This window comes from Sciurus carolinensis, chromosome 11 (genome assembly GCF_902686445.1).
Source record: "Sciurus carolinensis chromosome 11, mSciCar1.2, whole genome shotgun sequence".
In the NCBI taxonomy this organism is placed as follows: Eukaryota; Metazoa; Chordata; class Mammalia; order Rodentia; family Sciuridae; genus Sciurus; species Sciurus carolinensis.
This window is the reverse complement of record NC_062223.1, coordinates 107,761,382-107,782,163: the sequence shown is the minus strand read 5'-3', so window position 1 is coordinate 107,782,163 and position 20,782 is coordinate 107,761,382. Positions and strand designations below refer to the sequence as shown.

General features: G+C 37.0%; 1 protein-coding gene across 4 annotated transcripts in view; it reads right to left on the bottom strand.

The window, feature by feature from the left end:
• Positions 1 to 2,858: 2,858 nt before the first annotated feature.
• Elmod1 (ELMO domain containing 1) overlaps positions 2,859 to 20,782 on the bottom strand; it is a 62,840-nt gene continuing 44,916 nt past the window's right edge. For all 4 annotated transcript variants that reach the window (XM_047519068.1, XM_047519070.1, XM_047519069.1 and 1 more), the window contains 4 exons: positions 16,671 to 16,739; positions 12,865 to 12,915; positions 11,635 to 11,768; positions 2,859 to 4,228 (listed from right to left, as the gene is read on the bottom strand). In XM_047519068.1, coding sequence (XP_047375024.1) covers positions 4,056 to 4,228; positions 11,635 to 11,768; positions 12,865 to 12,915; positions 16,671 to 16,739 — 427 coding nt within the window. In that variant the 3' untranslated portion in view covers positions 2,859 to 4,055. The remainder of the gene's footprint in view (positions 4,229 to 11,634; positions 11,769 to 12,864; positions 12,916 to 16,670; positions 16,740 to 20,782) is intronic.

Here is a 20,782-nt window from a genome sequence, read left to right as displayed (position 1 = left end):
GCACCTGCCCAAAGCCCCTAGTGTTTCTCTTCCCACAGAAATGCCCTGCAGCATCTGGCCTGAGGATACCACAGGCCAGGCTCCACAAACCCAGCTTGCTGAGGTTTCCCTCCAGGGAGCAGGAATGAGATGTGCAGCACCACAGGCAAGGGTCAGGAGAAAGAGCTTAAAATGCTGTCAGAACTGTTGTGTATCATATGGAGAAAATTCTGATTTAAAAAAAAAATGTGGAAGTCCTGAGGAGCAGCAAGGCAGCATTTGTTTATGCAGGTATGAATTCACCCTGCAGACGTTCAAGCAAGAAATATTTATTAACACACATATTGCTCAGGGGAAGGGTGTAGGGGGGCAGGCATGTGTGTGTGCGTGTGTGTGTGTGTATACATGAAACAGTGCATCTGTGCATCTGTAGGTACTTATAATGCACCAGTTCCCTGGAATAGTAGAGAAGAATTCTAGTTAGATAAATAGCATAATGATTAGACGTGTGGGCATAAGGCCGGTTGTCTTAAGGTCTAGCTTTGCCCTTCACTTTTCTCTCTTGAGATCTTTAAGCCTGTTAATCAAGAAAAGCAATTAAGGGTGCACACCTGTAATCCCAACGACTCAAAAGCTGAGGCAGGAGAATCTCAAGTTTGAGATCAGCCTGGGCAATTTGATCAGTCCCTGGCTCGAAAAAAAAAAAAAAATTGATAAGGTCTAAGGATGTGGCTCAGTAGTAGAGTGAGTGCCAATTCCCAGTAAAAGTAAGGGAGGATGGTGGGGAGGGAAGGAAGGAAGGAAAATGGAAAAGAAAAGAAAAAAGCCGATGAGCTATGTTTGATTTCACAGGTTGTCAGGCGATGACACTGTGCTGGGACATGGCATAAGAGCTCATTAAATGTTAGCTCTTGAAATGGAGTCGGAGCCAGTGTCTTTTCCTTCTTCTAGGACTTAATGTTATCTCTGTTTTGCTTTTGTCTCTAGATTAGGGCAGTTACTTCTATTACTCCCTGGAGAGTTAGAGGCTTGACTTTGAGAGAGTGCTTGTCACTGAGGATCAGTTTCTAACATGTAGATATGGGTTCACTGTGCTGAGAATTTCAACTTTCCTATTTGTTTTCCCTTTCTCTTCTCTCCATTGTCTCCCATCCCCTGTCCTCACACCGTACCAACTCTGGTTCCTCACTCCCAATTTGAGTCTGGTCCCATATGTTTATGGGTCAATCTAATTTGTAGCCTTGAAGTTGAAGTGCCAGGTTTTATTTTCCCATCACTAATTTAGGCACAGTTTTTGAAATTGAAATTCCCAGCACAGTCCAAGTCCATACCTTTGAAAGGTCTCTATGATTTGGGGTAGAACCCTAGGATATACTTCTCTTGCTAGAGATGAGAGAGTGAAAAAAAATGGATTGTATTTGCTTAATTGTGTTGTGAGTAAATAATTCTTACTTACATTCCCCTCTTGGACTACTGTAGTCACCTAATATCACAGTTTCTTAGACTATCCCACTTACCTTGATGTTCTAAAGAAATTAGGAACATCCTCTTTATCTCCCAAAAGTGCCCTGGCTTGGAAGATATACCATAATGTTCACTGTATCTTTTGGTGTTGGTGTATATTTAAGCTTCTTTTCAAATATAGAAGAGCTGAAGATTTTTTTCCCCCACTACATTAAAATAACAAGAATTGTGAGAAGGAAGGTCAGATTAAAGTCTCAAGTTCCAGAAATGGTGCTTCAAAAAAAAAAAATTGTTTTTCTTTTCCTGTAGTCCAAGCTGGAATATATTTTTATCATAGCAAGTGGTGTTTTGAAAAAACGTGAAAGAGGCTTGCTACATAATTTACATTTTATATGGTCAATCCTTGTTCAATGGAATAAATATAAGCAAGCTAAAAATACTTTGGGGAAACACATGCACACACACACACACACACACATTTCTGGAGCTTTTGGACACTTCTTTTTCTCACCTTACCTTGTATTACTGGGTAGCATGCATCTTCCAGAAAGAGGTGTGAATGAGAAATCTAATAATACTCAGAACTAGAAAGGAGCTGGCAGAGCCTGTTCAAAATTGTGCAGCCATGTTAAGATATGACAGAGAGAAAGTATTAAAGGAGCTGAGAGGGGAAACGCTTAGCTTTGTTAATGTCATCTATCTCTACCTGAACAGAGGAGACGTGAGCTGGTGTAAGTGCCACACACTATCAAGCCGTGGCAGTGACACAGGACCACAGCGAATAGAAAGAGACAGAGCCCACATGTGGCTGACAGAGGCTGAGCTGTATATGCAACAGCGCCTTCACCTTCAGCAGCTGCAGCTGCACTGGCAGTTGAGCATTCTCGAGACAGACCGCTTATGAGGCTTGCCTTTTCTCATTTCCCTGGACAGAAATGCACATTCTTGTCATTATTCATGATACGCATCACATGTTAACCAACTCTTTCCCCTCTGCATTCTAAGAAAGGACATAGGATTGTAACAGAGGCAATGGAAGATGCCGCCACCAGGTACAGGATGGAAAGGGACAGGATGACACAATCCTGGAGGAGCTAGATTAGGCGAGGAAACAATGGCAGTATGTGTCTTCCTCAGCTGTCTAGCAGTGGCCAAGCCAGATATTGTAGGAAATAAGGAAGAAAAAGTTGGAACTCATTCTTTCATTAAAGTACCATCAGGCTTTGAGAGAAAAGAAGTCTTTCAGACATAAGTCTTTCGGACATGCTAACTCACACCCAGTTAATCTGAACGATGGCATGATTTACAATCAGCTCCAGGTCATCTGTCTTTGACATTCTACCCAATCACATATTTGCATATTCAGAAGCTGTATGAGCACAAAAATTATTAAAACGAAATCCACTCTGTTACAGTAGAATGACATGTAATTTATTCATATATCTGACAGTTAGGCAGTACTCAAAATTCATTTAAATAAGCAAGTGATTACACAAACATCTAATAATACTAAAATTGATAGTCCGAAAGTATAAAATACCATGGGTATGAAATGCCATGGTAAATACTATTCAACAGACTACAATCATAATTCCAAACTAAATCACATTTTTTGAAATGATTTTTAGCAGTTTTGGAATGATTTCACTTTTCTTTTTTCCAAGCTATTTACTTCCACTGATAAGGTCATTATTTTCAAGAAATATTACAGAACGACATAGCTTGGGTTTCTCTCTTGCAACACATTTTCTTGCAAATTGTTTTTTAATATTGCCCACTGACATAGAAAACAAACCAGTCAGCACTCAGTTCCCCAAGCAAAGAGGTTTGGATCAGAACAGTGCTGGGACAAGTGAAAAATCTTTTGCAGCTTTCGAAATAAGCTTACTTCTCTTCTGAGGCTCCAAGCATCATAAACATATTTAGACATCCAAGCCAGTGAAATTATGAGAATAAAAAATCATTTTATAGCCAGATGACCATGACACAATTGCAACTGGGGTTAAGTTACAGAATAATTCTGCAGTACTTCACACAAAAACAGCTCCTACCTAATGTTACTTCTTGTAAGCCTCATTACATTTTTGTGAAGCGCAGCTATGTTTGCAGGAAGAGTTTGGCTTATCATGTGTCTGTCTGTGTTATGTTAAAATCTTATATTTTATCAGAATGAGGTCCAAGCATGAACCTGGCTTGAAAAGCTAGCAGCAGTAATCCTGAAACATATCAATAAATTAAAAGTCTTTCACAGAACAAGATTCAGTTAAACCTCTTACATACAAAATACAGCTAATGAAATACAAGTCTTCAATGTTGAGTTATGAGGGGGAAGAAAAAATTTAAAAAAATAGAAAACTCTTTCCATACCTGGGTGTCAAGGCAAGATGTAACACTGCATAATGCCATAATATGAGCAGTCACTGGAGGACAGATAGTCCAGAAATAGTGATATTTGGGGATCTTGGAATTATGACCAAGAGATGAAAATACTGTACCAAAAGGCATGCATATAATCACTGTGTGCATTCAGTGTGTGAGCTGCGACCTAAGCAGAGACCTAACACGACAATGAGGCAGTGTTCCAGGGTATCCATTAAAACCAGCGCGGGTGACTACATGTTGATTAAACCTTCAGAGGCAGCAAAATGTGGGCACAGCGCCATGTCTGGATTTTGCAGCTGTTTTATGATCCTCTTGCGGAATTTCTCCCTCACACGATTAAATTCCATTATGTCCATGGGATCCTCTTCAATCCAAAACTTGTGAAATTCATGCATCAAATAGCCTGTTAGAGATAAAACAGTGATAAGAACACAGGAGATAAAGTTCTTAATCATATTAAAAAATCATCCTGAATGAGTTAGACCAAAATCACAGTACCATGGAGCTCAAAGAAACCCAAAATTTGGCAAATAAGACTGTTTAAGATTATTTGGGGGCTAGTGGTATAGTTCGATGTTAGAGCACTTGCTTAGTATGTTTGAGGCCCAGAACATCAAAAAGAAAAAAAATATTATTCTATATTCTTTAAGACCAGTGAAGCAGAAGCTACCAATCGATAAGATTTTTACAGCTGATCTTAGAATCTTCTCAGTTTCAGGACGCAGGAAGACAAACCAGTTCTGCCATCTCTTGAATATGGATCACCAGGGGAACATATTCTGAAAGGCCAACAATGACTACTTCATCCTTCCCCTCCTAATTAAATTAATATAACTGTTCAATTTTTCAAAATTACTCTGCTCCCCCTTTTTGGTCTTGACTTTTGATTTAACTGCATTTTAAATTACCCTGACAAATCAAACAAATGCATTTTGACAATCTATTATGAGACAATAAGAATTGTAAATCAACTCTGAACAACACAGACTGGTCATTAAACTACATGAAACTGATAATAAGACTTCCTTGCTCTGAAGCATAATTTCATATTCAAATGCTTTTGTTTCTCAAAAATGTTATCTATGAATGATCTGGAGTGGGAAAATTTTTGAAAAAAATGTGAAGTCCTTGATACAAGAATCTATTTATTGTGTCTGTTTCCCATAGTGCCCCCTCCCTCTACCACATTTAAAATTGGAGTGTGAGTTGTTTTTTAAAAGATTTGTATGTAGTAAACCCACTGTAAACTCAGTTATCTCTCTATCTTAGAAAAGAGTATTTAAGGAAATAATTCTATCAAAGCAAACATGATACAAACTTATTTGTTTGTTAACTTTAGAAGGTAGTCAAAAATAGGAGCCAAGAAACCAAGAGTAAGAAACCTGGCTTAAATCTCAGCTCTTCTACCTCTTTCTGTGAACAGAAATGGAGAAGAGTGAGTCATAGAAATGATGAGGCATGGGAACAGAATTTAGAAAGAATATACTCAGTTTGAATATTAAAAAATTAATAACTTTTGTTTTTCTGGTAACTAGCATTGTATGGGAATCCTTTTGACATAGATCCATAAGCAGATTTAAAAAAAATCTTATTCATATATATAATACAAATCAGAAAAGCCTTCCCCTAACACATATGGCCAGGTGTTGATCCACCTGTACACTTGTACCCCCCTCTATTACTCTTCTTATTATTTTGTTAAGTATGCTCATAGATCTATAAGTACATGATTTATTCACTAATATAGGACAGGGAGGGGGCTATTTATTTTATGCGTCTTTTGGGTTCACTGTTCCATTTCTTTTAGGACTAGTCTGTCTTTGGGCTCTTCACATGCAGTAACTGACAGGCCTGCTTTTAACATTTCCGCTGGGGGCACACCCCACCCTCAACCAGCTGGCCTCTGGCTACACACACTGGGGCTGACGATCAGAAAATACTTGGATCAGCAGAATCAGTCTCCCAGGAGCCATCTTCTCAGTCTGCTCATCTGATGCTTGGACTCCCCAAGGCAGTCCAAGGCCGCATCTAGGCTTGATGTTTCCATGGATGAGAAGCTTGTCTCTTAAAAAGTTTCTCACATGGAGCCTAAAGCTGTTGCTCTGTATTTCATGGAGCACATTCAACCCTCCAATCCAAGTATCTGAAGTATGCTTTATGTCCAGTGCTTATCTTGTCTCCAGGTCAGGCATACCTGTTTCTCCTCGACATTTCTCACATGCCCTGTTGGAGTCTGTTTATCAATCCTGATTGTTTTAGTGCACACCAAACAGAAACTTGTTTCCTCCAACCTCAGTCTTATTCAGCTAAAAGAATTCAATCATCTGCCCATTTCAGTGACTGAACAAATTGTTAAAATATCCCAGGAATGATTTGGAGCATCTGTTAAAACATGTAGGTTCTCCCAGATTCGAACTTGCAATTCAGTAAGAAGAATCTGTGTCACTAAAGTTTGAAACCCACAGTCTAGAAGATGCCATCTTTTTAAGTTCCCTTGGCTTCCTTCTGAATATTATGATTTATATGGTTCTAAAAGAAATATATGATAATTTATAATTTCTTTTTTTTTTAGTATATAAAACAAGCATAATTTTCCTGACTGGTCTTTGAGCTCAAATAAATATACCTGAGCTATTTTGTATGGAAAGTCAAGTTTCTAATACAATGAACTAAAAATGTCCTTGATGGGATTTGGGATTGTGGTTCAGTGGAAGAGCACTTGCCTGGCATGTGTGAAGCACTGGGTTTGATTCTCAGCACCACATATAAATAATAAAGTAAAGGTTCATCAACATTAAAAAAAAAGTCCCTGAGTATCTCATTAGTATCTCATGAGTAACAGCAGCAATATTTCTATTGACAATGAGAAATAGGTACTGTGAAAAATCATCTTTTAAAAAAATTTATTTTTAATTACACATATTTATAGGGTATAATAATTTGATATATGTATACAATGTAGAATGAATCAGTTAGTGTGTAGCATTTTCATCTTCTTAAATATTTATCATCATCTTTTAATAATTCATTTTTCTGGAACATACAAAATATGTTCATTTTCCTATAATGTGTAGCTATATTGGCAACTCACTCTAAAGACAATGTAGTATGGCATAGAGTTCTAAAGTAATGCATCTCCATTTAGTTTTTTAAATAATGTTTTCATTTGTAGTATCATATAAATATGTGTGTGTATATATATATATATATATATATATATATATTAGTTGTTAATGGACCATTTATTTTATTTATATGTGGTGCTGAGAAATGAACCAAGTACCTCACACATGCTAGGCAAGCACTCTACTACTGAGCTACAATCCCGAACCAGTCCCATTTAATTTCCCCAGTTTTTTACCTTACACACAATTACAGACCAACATCTTGGAAGTTTTAAAAAAATTGGCTAGGTGACAGTGGTTCATATCTGATACCATTCTCATGATACCTTCTCTTTTATTGGGGGGGCGGGTCCTGGGGATTGAACTCAGGGGCATTCGACCACTGAGCCACATCCTCAGCCTATTTTGTATTTTATTTAGAGACAGGGTCTTGCTGAGTTGTTTAGTGCCTCACTTCTGCTGAGGCTGGCTTTGAACTCTCTATCCTCAGGCCTCAGCCTTCCCGCTAAGATTATAGGCCCGCACTACTTTGCCCAGTGTCTATGATACCACCTCTTAAGGCTACAAATTCAAAATGTAGAGCTTGTAGACAGTTTCCCTAGGATTCTCTCTATCCCATCAGAAAAGCAATTAGAGATCTTATAATATGATTGTAATAAAAATACAGAAATGGTGGACCAGCTTCCCAGATACATATTACAGCCATAAAATTCTACTCATTTATATAACATGTAAAGAATAAAATAAAGGTTCATCAACATTAAAAAAAAGTCCCTGGTGTATCTCATTAGTACCTCATGAGTAACAGCAGCAATATTTCTATTGACAATGAGAAATAGGCACCGTGAAAAATCATCTTTTAAAAAAATTATTTTTAATTACACATATTTATAGTGTGTAATAATTTGATATATGTATACAATGTAGAAATTCATTTGGCCAATTCATTTGTTCAAAAATTCATTTGGCCAGTTGGTCAGTTAACCCATCCTGCAATTAATAAACATGTTAACAGATATAGCCTCAGGTACCAAGGATGAAGAGAAAGGTAGAGTTTTGTGTTACCTAATTTCTCAGTATCCTGGAGAGAGGGAGATAGGTACACAATTTCAGCCGATGATCTGTTAGTTAAGGAAGCTAACAAAGCGGTGTGGAAAGTTAGAGAAAACAGGGGCTGAGCTATGGCTTACAGTCTCTCGATTCTTACAACAGCTTCGTGGGGTAGGCAATGGAGATTTTATCTCTATTTTACTGGGCTTAGATAAGATTCTTGAATGGTGTATAGTTACACAATTACAGTAGGAAATCAGGACTTGAAACCAGCTGATTTTCCACAGCTGCAACAGCCTGCCTTTCCTGTGCACTCTGTTCCTCTGGTTCTTACTCTTACTGAATAGTTCTTCTTTTGAAGTTCAAAGAAAAGACAATTCTGTTTCCTCTTCCGGCCATTGTGTGTTCCTCCGCTCACTAGCCTAACCTCACTCTGTTTTAGTGGGGCTGTGTGTTCAGTACAGCTTCAGATGGAATGCAGTTTTTGTAACATACTCCCTTGACAGTGTAGTGTTCACTGAATAATGCTGTGCAGTCATAATGATAGAACCATTATGTTCTTATATTCTTCCACCTAGATGAAATACTTATTTTGAATACTAATTTGGCTTTCCATCTCAAGACTGCAGCAAATTTATTGCTGCTTGAAAGTGTCTTGGTTTTGCTTCACTGCATCTAGTTAGTAGAGAGCAGAGACATGTGCACGGACACAGGTAATTGCAAAAATATTACAGAGGAGACGTGCAGAACTGATCATGGCTGGTGGAGGAATAATGAAACTAGGGCACAGTTTGCTTCCTCTAAAGACTCCTGAGTCCCTCTGCCTATAAGCCAATTCTCAGGGAACTACTGCTGTTTCCAAAACCTGAAGAGTGCCTTGGGAAATAAGTAATCAATCCTATTGCATGCTTACTCATCTGGGCTGGGACTCTCAGAAACATTTCAATCCAGGACAAGGCTAAAATTTTCCAGATCATTTAGTGTCTCCTTCCCCCTGTAAAGAACACCAGCCAATATTGTAGCTTCCTTTCTATTCACCCATCCATTCATCCATGCATCCAATAAATAGTTACCCAGTGCTTCCTCTGTACTAAGTTCTGTGCTTGAGGGTATGGCAGTGGACAAAACAGAAATGCCACTTCCCTATACTTTTAACTTTGATTATTTCCTGGGAGTTGCCCTTCACTGTGTGGCACTGATTTTCTCCTTAATACTGATGAATTTCAAATCTATAGCTTGTGCCACTCAAGTTCTTCAGAGCTCCAGAACCTTATATTAGAATGTCCATTCTGTGGCTCTACATGGATTTCACTCAGTTTGCCTAAAATTAAACTCATTCTATTTTTCCTCAACAATGCTTCCCTTATTCCTTAAAGAGTATGGAAAACACAGAAGAGGCTAAGTGCAAGGGACTAAGGAAAATGTAGCACAAGGTTTAATTTAGCTACATGTTCAAGCTTTTATTTTTGGCGGGGAAGGGGGGTGGTACCAGGGATTGAACTCAGAGGTACTGAACCACTGAGTCACACCCCAGTACGATTTTGTATTTTATTTAGAGACAGAGTCTCACTGAGTTGTTAGCTCCTCACTAAATTGCTGAGGCTGGCTTTGAACTCAAGATCCTCTTTCCTTAGCCTCCTGGGCCACTGGGATTATAGGCGTGGGCCACGGCGCCCAGCTTTCATTGCTTGATTTTTTAAACATCCTTTTACAGGAGATGAAGACTTAGCTCCCTTTCACTCACCCAGGCATATTTTCTCATCTCTTCTTTAGATTTTTTTAAATTGCCTTCTTTGTTATTTGCTTAGTTTTCCACTTTGACCTTAAGCCATCCCTGAAGTGTGACAATGTCCTCTTAATGTGCTTCAACATGATAGATATTATATTTTTTATGGTACCGGGAATGGAATCCAGTGGTGCTTTACCACTAAGCCTCATCCCCAGTCCTTTTTTTATTTTTTATTTTGAGATGGAGTCTCACTAAATTGCTGAGGCTGGCCTCAAACTTGAGATCCTCCTTCCTCAGCCTGCCAAATTCCTGGGATTACAGGTGTAGGTCACCATGGCCAGTCAAACATGGTAGATATTTTATCCGTTTCATATTCTTCAAAGAGTCTACCAGAGCCTTTTGTACCTGCTAAAATGCATATTTCTACTTTAAGCTAATTGCATAGACTATATCTTGGGCTTTCAGTTTACCCTTACCCTAAGAATCCCCTTCACTTCTCTCTTGGGATAGATCCTGTCTTCAGGATCCATTTATTCCTTTTAAGATTATGCACTTATTGTGTGGAAACACATCTATTAGGAACTTCCTGATAAAGATACCAGGAAGTAATCTGTTCAAGATCTTGCATTTAAAAAATGCTTATTCTATTTTAGTACTTAACTGGTAAGTTAGACTGAATTATAAACTGGAAATAACATTCCTTTTATATTTTCTGAAATATCTGCAGATATTATTCCATTGTCTTCTAGAATACAAGATTGCTATTGAGAAGTCCAATGTTATTTTGAGTCCAAATTCTTCATATGACAACTCTGGATTTCAAGATCCTATCTTTCCTGTGTCAGGACATTTCACAGTGGTATCTTGGTATGGGTCTATTTTCATCTATTATGTTGGTGCTTACTAGTTAAAATATGAAAGCCCATTCTTCAGTTAAGAAAAAAATTTTTGATGTATTTCTATGATTCCCTTTCCTTAGTTTTCACTTTTCCTACCACTCCTGTTCTTCAGATATAGAACTTCCTGGAATGGTCTTTCCTTTTTCCATCTTTATTTTTCTATTTTTCATCAAAATGCCTGTTTTTTTTTTTCCTTTCTGGGCAAGATTTTCAACCTTATATTGTAATCTTGGAGATTTCATTTCTGCTAAAACACAGATCTGGCAGTCAACTCAGGCTGTGTCCAGAGCTCTCCTCTTGAGTGCTACGCCATGTGATATCAGAGGGAGAGAGGCACCCACAACATATTTAAGTTCAACTAGAAGCGACACACTGCATATCATGCAAGAACTGGGAAAGAGTAAGATTCATGATGCCTGAAAACATGAGTGTAGTTCTTACTTTTGAGTGAGAAAACAATCTGTTTGAGTCAGTTTTTTTGTCACTGTGATCAAAAGACCTGACAAGAACAACATAGAGGAGGAAAAGTTTATTTTGGCTCAGTCCATGTTTGGCCTACTTCATAGCTCATCATAGCAGGAGGTTGTGGCAGAGGAAAGTAGCTCAGGATATGCAACCAGGGAGCACAAAGAGACAACTCTGTTCATGAGGGACAAAATAAACCCTAAGGTCATGCCTCAAATGACCTACATCTTCCAGTCACAACCTATCTGCAGACAGTTATCACACAGTTAATCCACATACATCAGAGGATTAATCCACTTGATGAGGTTACAGCTCTCATGATGTAATCATTCATCTATGAATATTTCTGCCTTGTCCCACACATGAGCTTTTGGGGATACCCCCTATCTAAACCATGACACAACCAAACAAAAAATTTAAAACTAAAGGAAGAAGTTCAGTGGCCCGGAAGCAGCCAAGTCGCAAAGATTTCTCAACTTTGATTCTTTTCTGGAGTGCTCCACAGACACTTGTATTGATAATTAAATGACAGAACACTTACAGAATGTTTGCTGGAAGTGAGACAGTGTTGGAGCTTCTGGAGCGATGTTGTAGAAATGGGTTTTTAGAGCTCCACTGACCAGTAGATTATATGCCAGATCAGTTATATTGATGCCCACAATTGCAAATGAGTACCTGTGAGGTGAAAACCACAAAACCAATAGTGTTGCACATATGGGAAATAAGAACTTCAAAAAGTGATAACCTGGTTTTTCAATTCCTATTACATTATCAGAGTGACAAACTGCTCTTTCTTCTTCACCCTAACAAAACCTTGACTTTTAAAATTGACCATAAAGTTTCAATAAGGTATATCAAAAGAGTTGAGAGTTCATATGGTTTGACTTGGTAATTTCACTTCCAAAATATCCAAAGTAGGCAAATCTTTATACACAAAGATATTTGTTACACAATTAATTATAAGAGCAAGACATGGAAACTACTCAAATATCCTAAAAAAGATGACTAGAGAAATAGATTATGGTAATCTCATGTACCATATTCCAGTTGACTAAAACTATATTTTTAAAGACTATTTAAGCAGGATATAAAACTTTATGGATTTAACAAGCCAAGATTATATATATATATTTTTTTTTAAACTCACATATATATATATGTGCATGGAAAAAAGGCTAGAATGAAATACCACAAAATATTAATATGCGCCCACAAGAATAATATTAGGTTGATATTTAGTTTACATTCTATATTTTCAGAATAAAAATCATGTATCGTTTTTAAGTGAGAAAAGTTTAAATAAGTATATTAGCACAAAATGTATTTTCTAGTCCCTTTTCTACATTAAAAATGAAAGGGGAAATAAGTTTTAAATACTCTGTTATTATAAACCTGGCACAGAAGTTTTTTGGACGAAATGGGCATTTTAAAAATGCTTCTAAAATAAAATTTTATCTAACAGCCCAATACCTGGTAAAAATCTTTAAAAGAAAGCTACCAAATCAAATTCTAAGAGGTGATTTCTGGAAATCACTTTCATACAGTTATAACTTTCTAAACCTCATCAGTTGGTTCCAAAATGGTATAATGCAATCATACAAATAAATCCAAGAACATATAAATGGGTCCTTTTTAAAATTCAACTGGCTTACATATTTCCATCAGGACAAGTGGAATTTCATCCTTGTCATCTTTCACAGCACTCTTAGGGCACTTTTGCTCTGTTTCTGGTTCAGTCTGATATTCTTTGTGTATGAAATTCCACACTCACCCAATTGCTTTATCCATCCTTTTCTTCTCCCATTCTGTTTTGCTGAATTTGCTGAATGAATGAATGAAAAAATAACATTTAGTCTTTTATTGGTACTTACTCTCTTTTACTGCTTATGTTAAAATTGTTAACTGTATGCAGAGAAGTCTGTAACTTGAATCAGTTTGAGTATTATCAACTTCTAAAGCAACAGTGAAAGACAGCCCTAAAGGCCAAACATTAAGTCCTCCTTTACGCTGTCATTACTTATCAAGTACTACCTCCTCTGAAAGCTTGTCTGGCATCTCTTCTTTCCGCTAACCAGAGGTTGCCTCACGCATTCATGGTTCTTCACTGGATATTGTTGGGTTTTAATCTCATGGTGTTCATCCTACCCAGACCTATATGTGATGCCTGGTCCATAGTTGGTGCCAAATAAATATTTATTAATAAGAAAGTAGATGTTTGAGTTAGTAAAAGAAAGGAAGGAAGGAAAGAAGGAAGGAGGGAGAAAGGGAGGAAGGAAAGTAAAGAAGGGAAAGAGGGAGGAAAGAAAAGCAGATAGGTTTTAAAAAATCTGTTCTAACAAGTGCTATGGTTGTTCTAACAAGTTCTTCTGGTTGAGCTACAACAGCTAGGCCATAACAGCTCCATTTAAATCTATTTTATAATTTGAGGTCCTGAATATGACTGAAGAACCTTCTGAAAATCCTGCCTTACATTCTATTACTTGCATACTGTGTATCTGCCCCTTCCCAACAATATCTTGCAAGCAGAACAATGTTCCACTGTTCTTCATGAGTGATGTAACCTTCATTCAGTGTTGTATGCTAAAAACTGTCCTTAGCACTGAAAGAAAATAAAGTGTAAAAACTAAAGACATGAATATTCAGCTTCTGTCTAAGCAGAAGAAAGGAGAGTTCTCTTGAATACGTGGCAAGCTACACGTTACAAAACATGCACATAATACACACAGCACACAACCACAAAAATATTAGGCAAAACAGATATTTTAACTCTGTGTGCTTTCTGACTCTATAAATGACTGGCTATAATTAAAAGTGACTGCTTTTAATTCATTTAAATATGCCATCTGTTTTTTAAGTATAACTTCTAACCAATAAACCCGTCAGCTAGAGAGGCATCAGAAGATTTTTGCTTATGATACACATATTCAGTTGGGCAAGGTGGCACACGTCTGTAATCCCAATGACTTGGAAGGTTGAGGTAGGAGGATTGTTAAGTTTGAGGCCAGTCTCAGCAACTTAACAAGATCCTGTCTCAAAATAAAATAAATAAGGGCTGGGGATGTAGCTGCATGGTAAAAACACCCCTGCATTCAATACCCAGTACCAAAACAAACAAACAGAAAAAACCTCATTCAAATTAAAATGAATTTTGTGTAAAATTTTAAAAAAGGTATGAGTATTTATAAGCATTCATTTTCTCTTTAACAAAGTCTTTTAAGCACATAGTATTTCTGTTTGTTAAATCAAACTCGTTATTTGCATTGGAAATTATGAAAAGGCCAATGTTTTCCAATTATTTGATTATAGAATACAATCCTATAACCTAAACATATGAGATCCTTTTCTTTGGAAAAAATAGACAAACATAAAAGCTCACAGTTGGGCTGGGGAGATAGCTCAGCTGGTAGAGTGCTTGCCTTGCAAGCACAAAGCCCTGAGTTTGATTCCCAGTACCGCAAAAAAAAAAAAAGCTCACAGTCAAAATTCTCCTCTTAAAACTGATCTACTTTTATCCCTCAAGTTCTTTCTAGACTGTACAGGTAGATATTTATGACAGTAGAAATGCATCATTCTTGCTGAAGGACAAGGAAAGAACTTTCCCTAGTGTACATGTTGACTTCTTGCTGTTGAACACCTGAAATATTCAGGGTCTGACAGAACCTACGTTGATACCATAATTGGTTAATATAGACTTCTTTCAGATATTAGTGAAGAAGGAGTATTTCCACACATTTTGATTTGTATCCAATGACATTTACCATCAATTTGAAACAATACATAAGCTTCATCTATTCAACTGTATTGTAACTTGAGGGATAAAACATGGTAATTTTACAAATAAAAAAATTTTTAAAATAATGGTAATTTTATCTACATGCTTAGCAAGCACACTGACACACACACACTAGTCTCTTCTTAAGGGAGAGTAGTCACATAAACTTCAAATAACTCCTCTCTGATAGAGGATACAGGAGTTACAACTATAAAGTGTTTTTTTTGTTTTTTGAGAATGGTTCACAGACAAAATCTCCTTCCAATGGTTAATCAAAAAATATTTTAAGTTTATGGTTACTTTCCAAGGACCATGGAGGATTCATGTCTTCTGGCTCATGTTTCTCTGGCACCAGTGAGCACACACAGACTCTCAGCCAATTTCAGTTACAGAAATATCAATTCAGATGAAGTTAAAATGTTACAACAGCTTTATTTTAACCAGGTAACAAATCAAGATAGAACTAAGCAATATTAGTGTTTTCTTAAAATAAATAAAAGTAGGTCTCTCGTTCTTGAGCTAACCCACATTCCACCTGGAGTGTGCACACCTTCGCCTTTCACTTTCTAATAAAGCTCTTCCTTTTTTTGTTAAATAAATAAAGCAAATAAAGGTTCAGTCTTATAAAAGGTTATAAATGTAAATCTAGGAAAGTGTAATGTAACTTAATGAACCTCAGTCAAATGGAGTTAGAATGAAGGTATAATTGTAAGGGCGGAGGGAGTCTAAGTCAACCTATCCTGAATTTTGAGGGAGTTCTGATAAAATTTTAGATTGGTTTAGCCAACATGCACACTAATGACTAACCTGCCATCATGCTGAGGGGGAAAAAATAATACAAAAACTTGATTGCAAAATAATGTAACTCCTTATAAGAAGAGCAACTAATAGCACACACAGACACACACATTATCTGCTATTTATGATAATCAAATCAGATTAAGTATTAACAGAAGGGTAAATTTGCTCTATGCAACAAAATTCCCAAATGAAATCTCCTTCTTGGGGTCATGTGCAGTGAGGGACTTGCCCTGGAGGTGACGGGTTCAAAACTTCCTCCAATTGGGTACAGTCGTCGCTATCAAAAGGCACCTCGTCATTTTCTATCATATTTGTCTAATCTGATTTTCAGCTCATTAAAACACAGCCCCCCCCAAATTAATTATGTCAGATAAAAAGCTGAAAAATGTTTGCTTTTTGAACATTTTTCATAAATTTATATTTTCTTTAAAGAGTCTTACCCTACTCATTCTAAAATAAAATAAAAGCAATAAAACACAAAGCAAAGGGAAAAATACCTTATTTCCTCCTTAGTGATATCCCTTCATGTAATGAGTTAAAGAAAAACATTTAAAAAGGTAAATGAAAAAGCAAATAATTTAGAACCCTAAAATTTACAAAAAAAAAAAAAAAAGCCTCAGTAATTCCAGACTTCCTCAGTTGGTCCCTTCCTTCATGATTTCCATTCCCTCTTTCCCCACCACACTCGCTCGTCTCTCTGAAGTCTTTCTGCCAGACCCTGACTTTCTTCCATGTCTACCTCTCAATTTGCCTGGACCCAGTGATCTTATTAGTCTCTTTAACAACATATCTTACTTGAATGGTGCCACTTTCCATCCTAAATCCTGGAACAAGTATCTGAAGTTTTGCCCTTCCTAATCAGCATTTGTCAAAAGAGATTGAGACAAATTTAAGTCTCACTCCTGGTGGGCTGACTCTCCTGATAATCTTATCTATAGATCCATGTAGGAGGTCATCTTTACCTAATCCATAAAGCCTAACCCATTTTCATTTTCCAGAGTTACCTGCATTTTGGATGAAGAGAGTCAGAGAGGACCTGCTGAGCTGCTGTGGCGTCCCTTTCTGCAAAATACCTGCAGTTGAAGGAAAAAAAAGCCATAATTCTGTACCTGCAGAATAAATTCACTTCTATCCAGTTTGAGGCTATTTTGGATTCAGAGATAGGTATGGGCATAAAATTATTGCTAGTTTCAGCTCCTTTGGAGAACAATTTTTTTGTAATAAATTTTCTTTATTTTCCCAAATCTGACTTGGCAGGGTGGTTGTGAAAGCCACATAGATTTAGGAATGCATCTAGTAGATTTGAAAATTTAATTGTGAATATAGCTATTCCCAGAAAACTAAATATATTTTTACTGAGAGTTATAGATCAGGAGGTCAGATAGCTCAGCTTGAAGACCCTCTCTTGGGCTTCTTCTGGGAGAAATAACATAGTGAGAGGCTGTGACCACTAAAGGGGAGAGAGAGAGAAGAAATGAATAGAAATTTTTTTTTTTTTTTTTTTTTTTTTTTTTTTTTTTTGTGGTGCTGGGGATTGAACTCAGGGCCTTGTGCTTGCAAGGCAAGCACTCTGCCATCTGAGCTATATTCCCAGCCTATAAATAGAAAATATTTTATGGAGCTTGGAGATGTTAAAAAAACAAAATACTCTTCTGGGGGAAAAGGCACAATGAAATTTCCTAATAAATATTAAAGCTCATATACCCTCAAAAGTAAAAATTACTTTTTTTTTTTTTTTTGCAACTGAAGCCATGTTTATTAACAGTGTAGTTTAATGTGAAAAATGGCATTCATCTGCTGCATGTGGTGGCTCAGGAGACTGAGGAAGGAGGATTGTGAGTTCAAAGCCAGCCTCGGCAAAAGCAAGGCACTAAACAATTCAGTGAGACTCTGTCTCTAAATAAAACTTGTAAAAAGTACTTTTTAAAATTATTTTTAAAAAATTTGTCCTAATTAGTTTTACATGATAGTGGAATGCATTTATACATTTTGGTAGATCTTAAAGACAATAAAACTATACCATACGTTATTTAACTTAATGTGGATATAATTTCCTGTGTAAATCTAAAGAACAAAATTTCCTTCAGAAAATTTCAAACCAATCAGCAATTTTAATACACACATCCATGATTACTAATGCAATCGAGTTTCATTTCATACTTTTGCCGATCATTTAGGTTTCTTCTTTTTGTCTTACTGTGTTATTAACAGAGTCACTACTTCAGAATTGTCCTTGGTAGGTACTATTCCCTTGGCCCTTCTGCAAGGTTGTTAACCCCCCTTTTTACTCCCCTTCCTTTTGTCTGACATTCTAAATTCTAAAGAGAAGTTAACATCTAAACTGCTAAATCTTCCAATTTACAGAACCAGGAACAACTGCTGACCTTTGCAATGCCCTCTTAGTCTTTATTTTCTATGTGTCACCTAATGCAATATATATTGCTGTGGGATTTAGCTTGCAGAAAACATGTCTCTCTAAAAAGCACATGAGGTTGAGTTCCCATTGGGATATTCTGGAGAAGAAGAAAAAAAAGGAGAAGAGATACATGTCCTGATGATTAAGACCCCACTCAGCACATACTTTTCTGCTTTGCTCCTCCTTCTCCTCCCTATAAAAGATCATTGTGTTCCTGAGTCCCCCAACATGAAGCTGTGAGGATACAGTTCCTCCATTTTCTTCAGAGCTGGTCCTTGAATGAACCTGATTTCTTCCTGCCAACTCTGGTCTCCTGAGTATTGGCCTTTGAGCAGCAGTGCACAGACCTTGTCCTGTTGATATTTCTTTTTCCAGTGTATCAAAACAATCCTCAAACAAGTAAGGCAAACAACCTTACAGAGAATAATGGGCAGAAATGGACCCTTTATCATTTATGCAAGTGCTAGTCTTGCCTCATTTCACTTAAAAAATTTTTTTTTATTAGTTCTTTCAGTTATACACGACAGTAGAATGTTCAGTTCATTTTCTTTATGGTGTAAGCTTAGCTCACAAAAATGATCAGTTTTAATGTGTGAGATTTTTTAATCTTTCTTTTTCAGTCAATACTTTGTAAGAGATCCCACCTTACTCATATATCTTAAAGATTTCCTCTTAAAGGTTAAAAAGCTGGGTTTTTATTTTCAATTTGTGAATTGAGGTGAGGGTGAGATTTAACTTTTATTTTTTTCTAAATGGAAGGCAAATTGTCCATTTCAGCTGTTCCAATGCTCAGCCTTTATCTATGATTTGTGACACCACCTTTGTATTAAGATCTACTTTCTGTTCAGTCATTGTACATGGTAATGTAGCATTTCAAACATTTTATAAAAGAATAGGTGATGATTAAACTTCCTAAATTTAAAACAAAGGGAAGGATCTAGGGAGAAAAATGGGATGTCACAAAAAGTGACTAAGGTTTAATGTCTTTTAAAAGTATATTACTCCCTCCCCTCACTAATAAGGTTGTGTCAAAAGACCAAAGAACCTATTGGAAAGGGCTCTCTTTGGCTTTAAAAATAATTACTAATGATAGCTGAATTTAATCATAAAAATAATAAGTGCAATTAGCCAGATCACAGTAAACATATAAAAGCGCAGAGTTAACAAGCAATATTCTAAAAATAGAGAAAGAAAAAAAAATGTCGACCTCTAACAAGGGAATGAGGGCACCAACTTCCTACTTGAGAACTGGCAACTAAATAGAAAAATCAACCATCTCTCTGCCTGTATTTTAGAGAAACCAAATAGCCATAGTTAATAAGAAACCTACTCCTTCAGAATTCCAGTCAACAATTGTGGGAAGAATAGCAGTAGAAAAGCATTTTTTTTTTTATACAATTAATTAACTGGCTCAGTGAAAACCAAGGAAAGAGGAAAGGCTGAGGAGGGACAGACAATGGAGCCATCAGGCCAGGACCCATCTCAGCACAAGGGATGAGAGTGGAGGGATGACTCAGGCCGCCCACTGTGATGTCAACCTAAATCTCTTCAAGCCTCTCTGAATACTTCCAATTTTCAGGAAATTCAGGCATGGGTGGGTATAAATGCAAACAGACAAATCTGGACCATGGGACATTTTACAGGACAACTGACCTGGAATCTTCTCCAAGTTAATGACAGAGGAGAAGGGGTAAAGAAAGGGACAGAAGAGAAGAAACTATTAATTTGTAAAGACCCAAGGGACATACTCACTAAGTGCACAGGTCTTATGTGGGACTCCATTTGAACAAAAACAACTGTGAAAAGACATTTTTTGAGAGAACTGGGCTATTTGAATATGGACTAGTTATAGATTGTTAGCAGTAATAATGGTATTGTTGTTAATGTAAGGTAATGCTGACATATTTTAGAGCTACCTATGGAAATATTGAATAAGATAGGATATAGGTAATTGGCCCCAATTAGGGAATTTTTCAAATGTAAAGACGTTTCCATGAAAATGATCAGAAACATTCCAAATATTCCAACCGAGCCTTTGTCCTGGGGTGGGAAGGGTGCATGGAAAGAAGAGGGGACCTGAATGGAGATTACAGGAAAGTTAAAATTCAAGGGCTATAGATGCACTGCCAATTAGAAGGTCATGGGCAGAACCAATAGTATTGGTACTTTTCCAATATCTGTTCAGCAAAGATTTTTGACTATTAGCCTTTGTAGTTTTCGAAGACCTGATTAGCATAGATATAGACCAATGCCCTTACCCAGTAGCCATATCAGTCCTAGACTAGTGTGCCTAAATGGCAACACCTACTGGGTACCCTCTCGCCCTGCAGGAGCACTGTGTCTTTCCTTCTTACTTATAAATCTTATCCTTCCTAGTCTGTGGATTTCATTCTTTGAATTCAAGATACTAGAATCCAGAAAGAAGGCACTAGCGGGTGGTTGGAATCTGCTGCAACACTAAAGCAGCAGAGTTTGAAAATCCAGTTTCAATATGAAATGACATATATGAAATGACAAACAGTAGAGGATTTTCATTAACATGCTTCTGTCAAAAAGTAGAGTTGCTGGACTGGGGATATAGCTCAGTTGATAGAGTGCTTGCCTTGCACACCGCCCTGGGTTCAATCCCCAACACTTGGGGAAAAAAGAAAAATAGAGTTAATCTCCAGCACTGGAAAAAGTAAAAAATAGAGTTGCAAG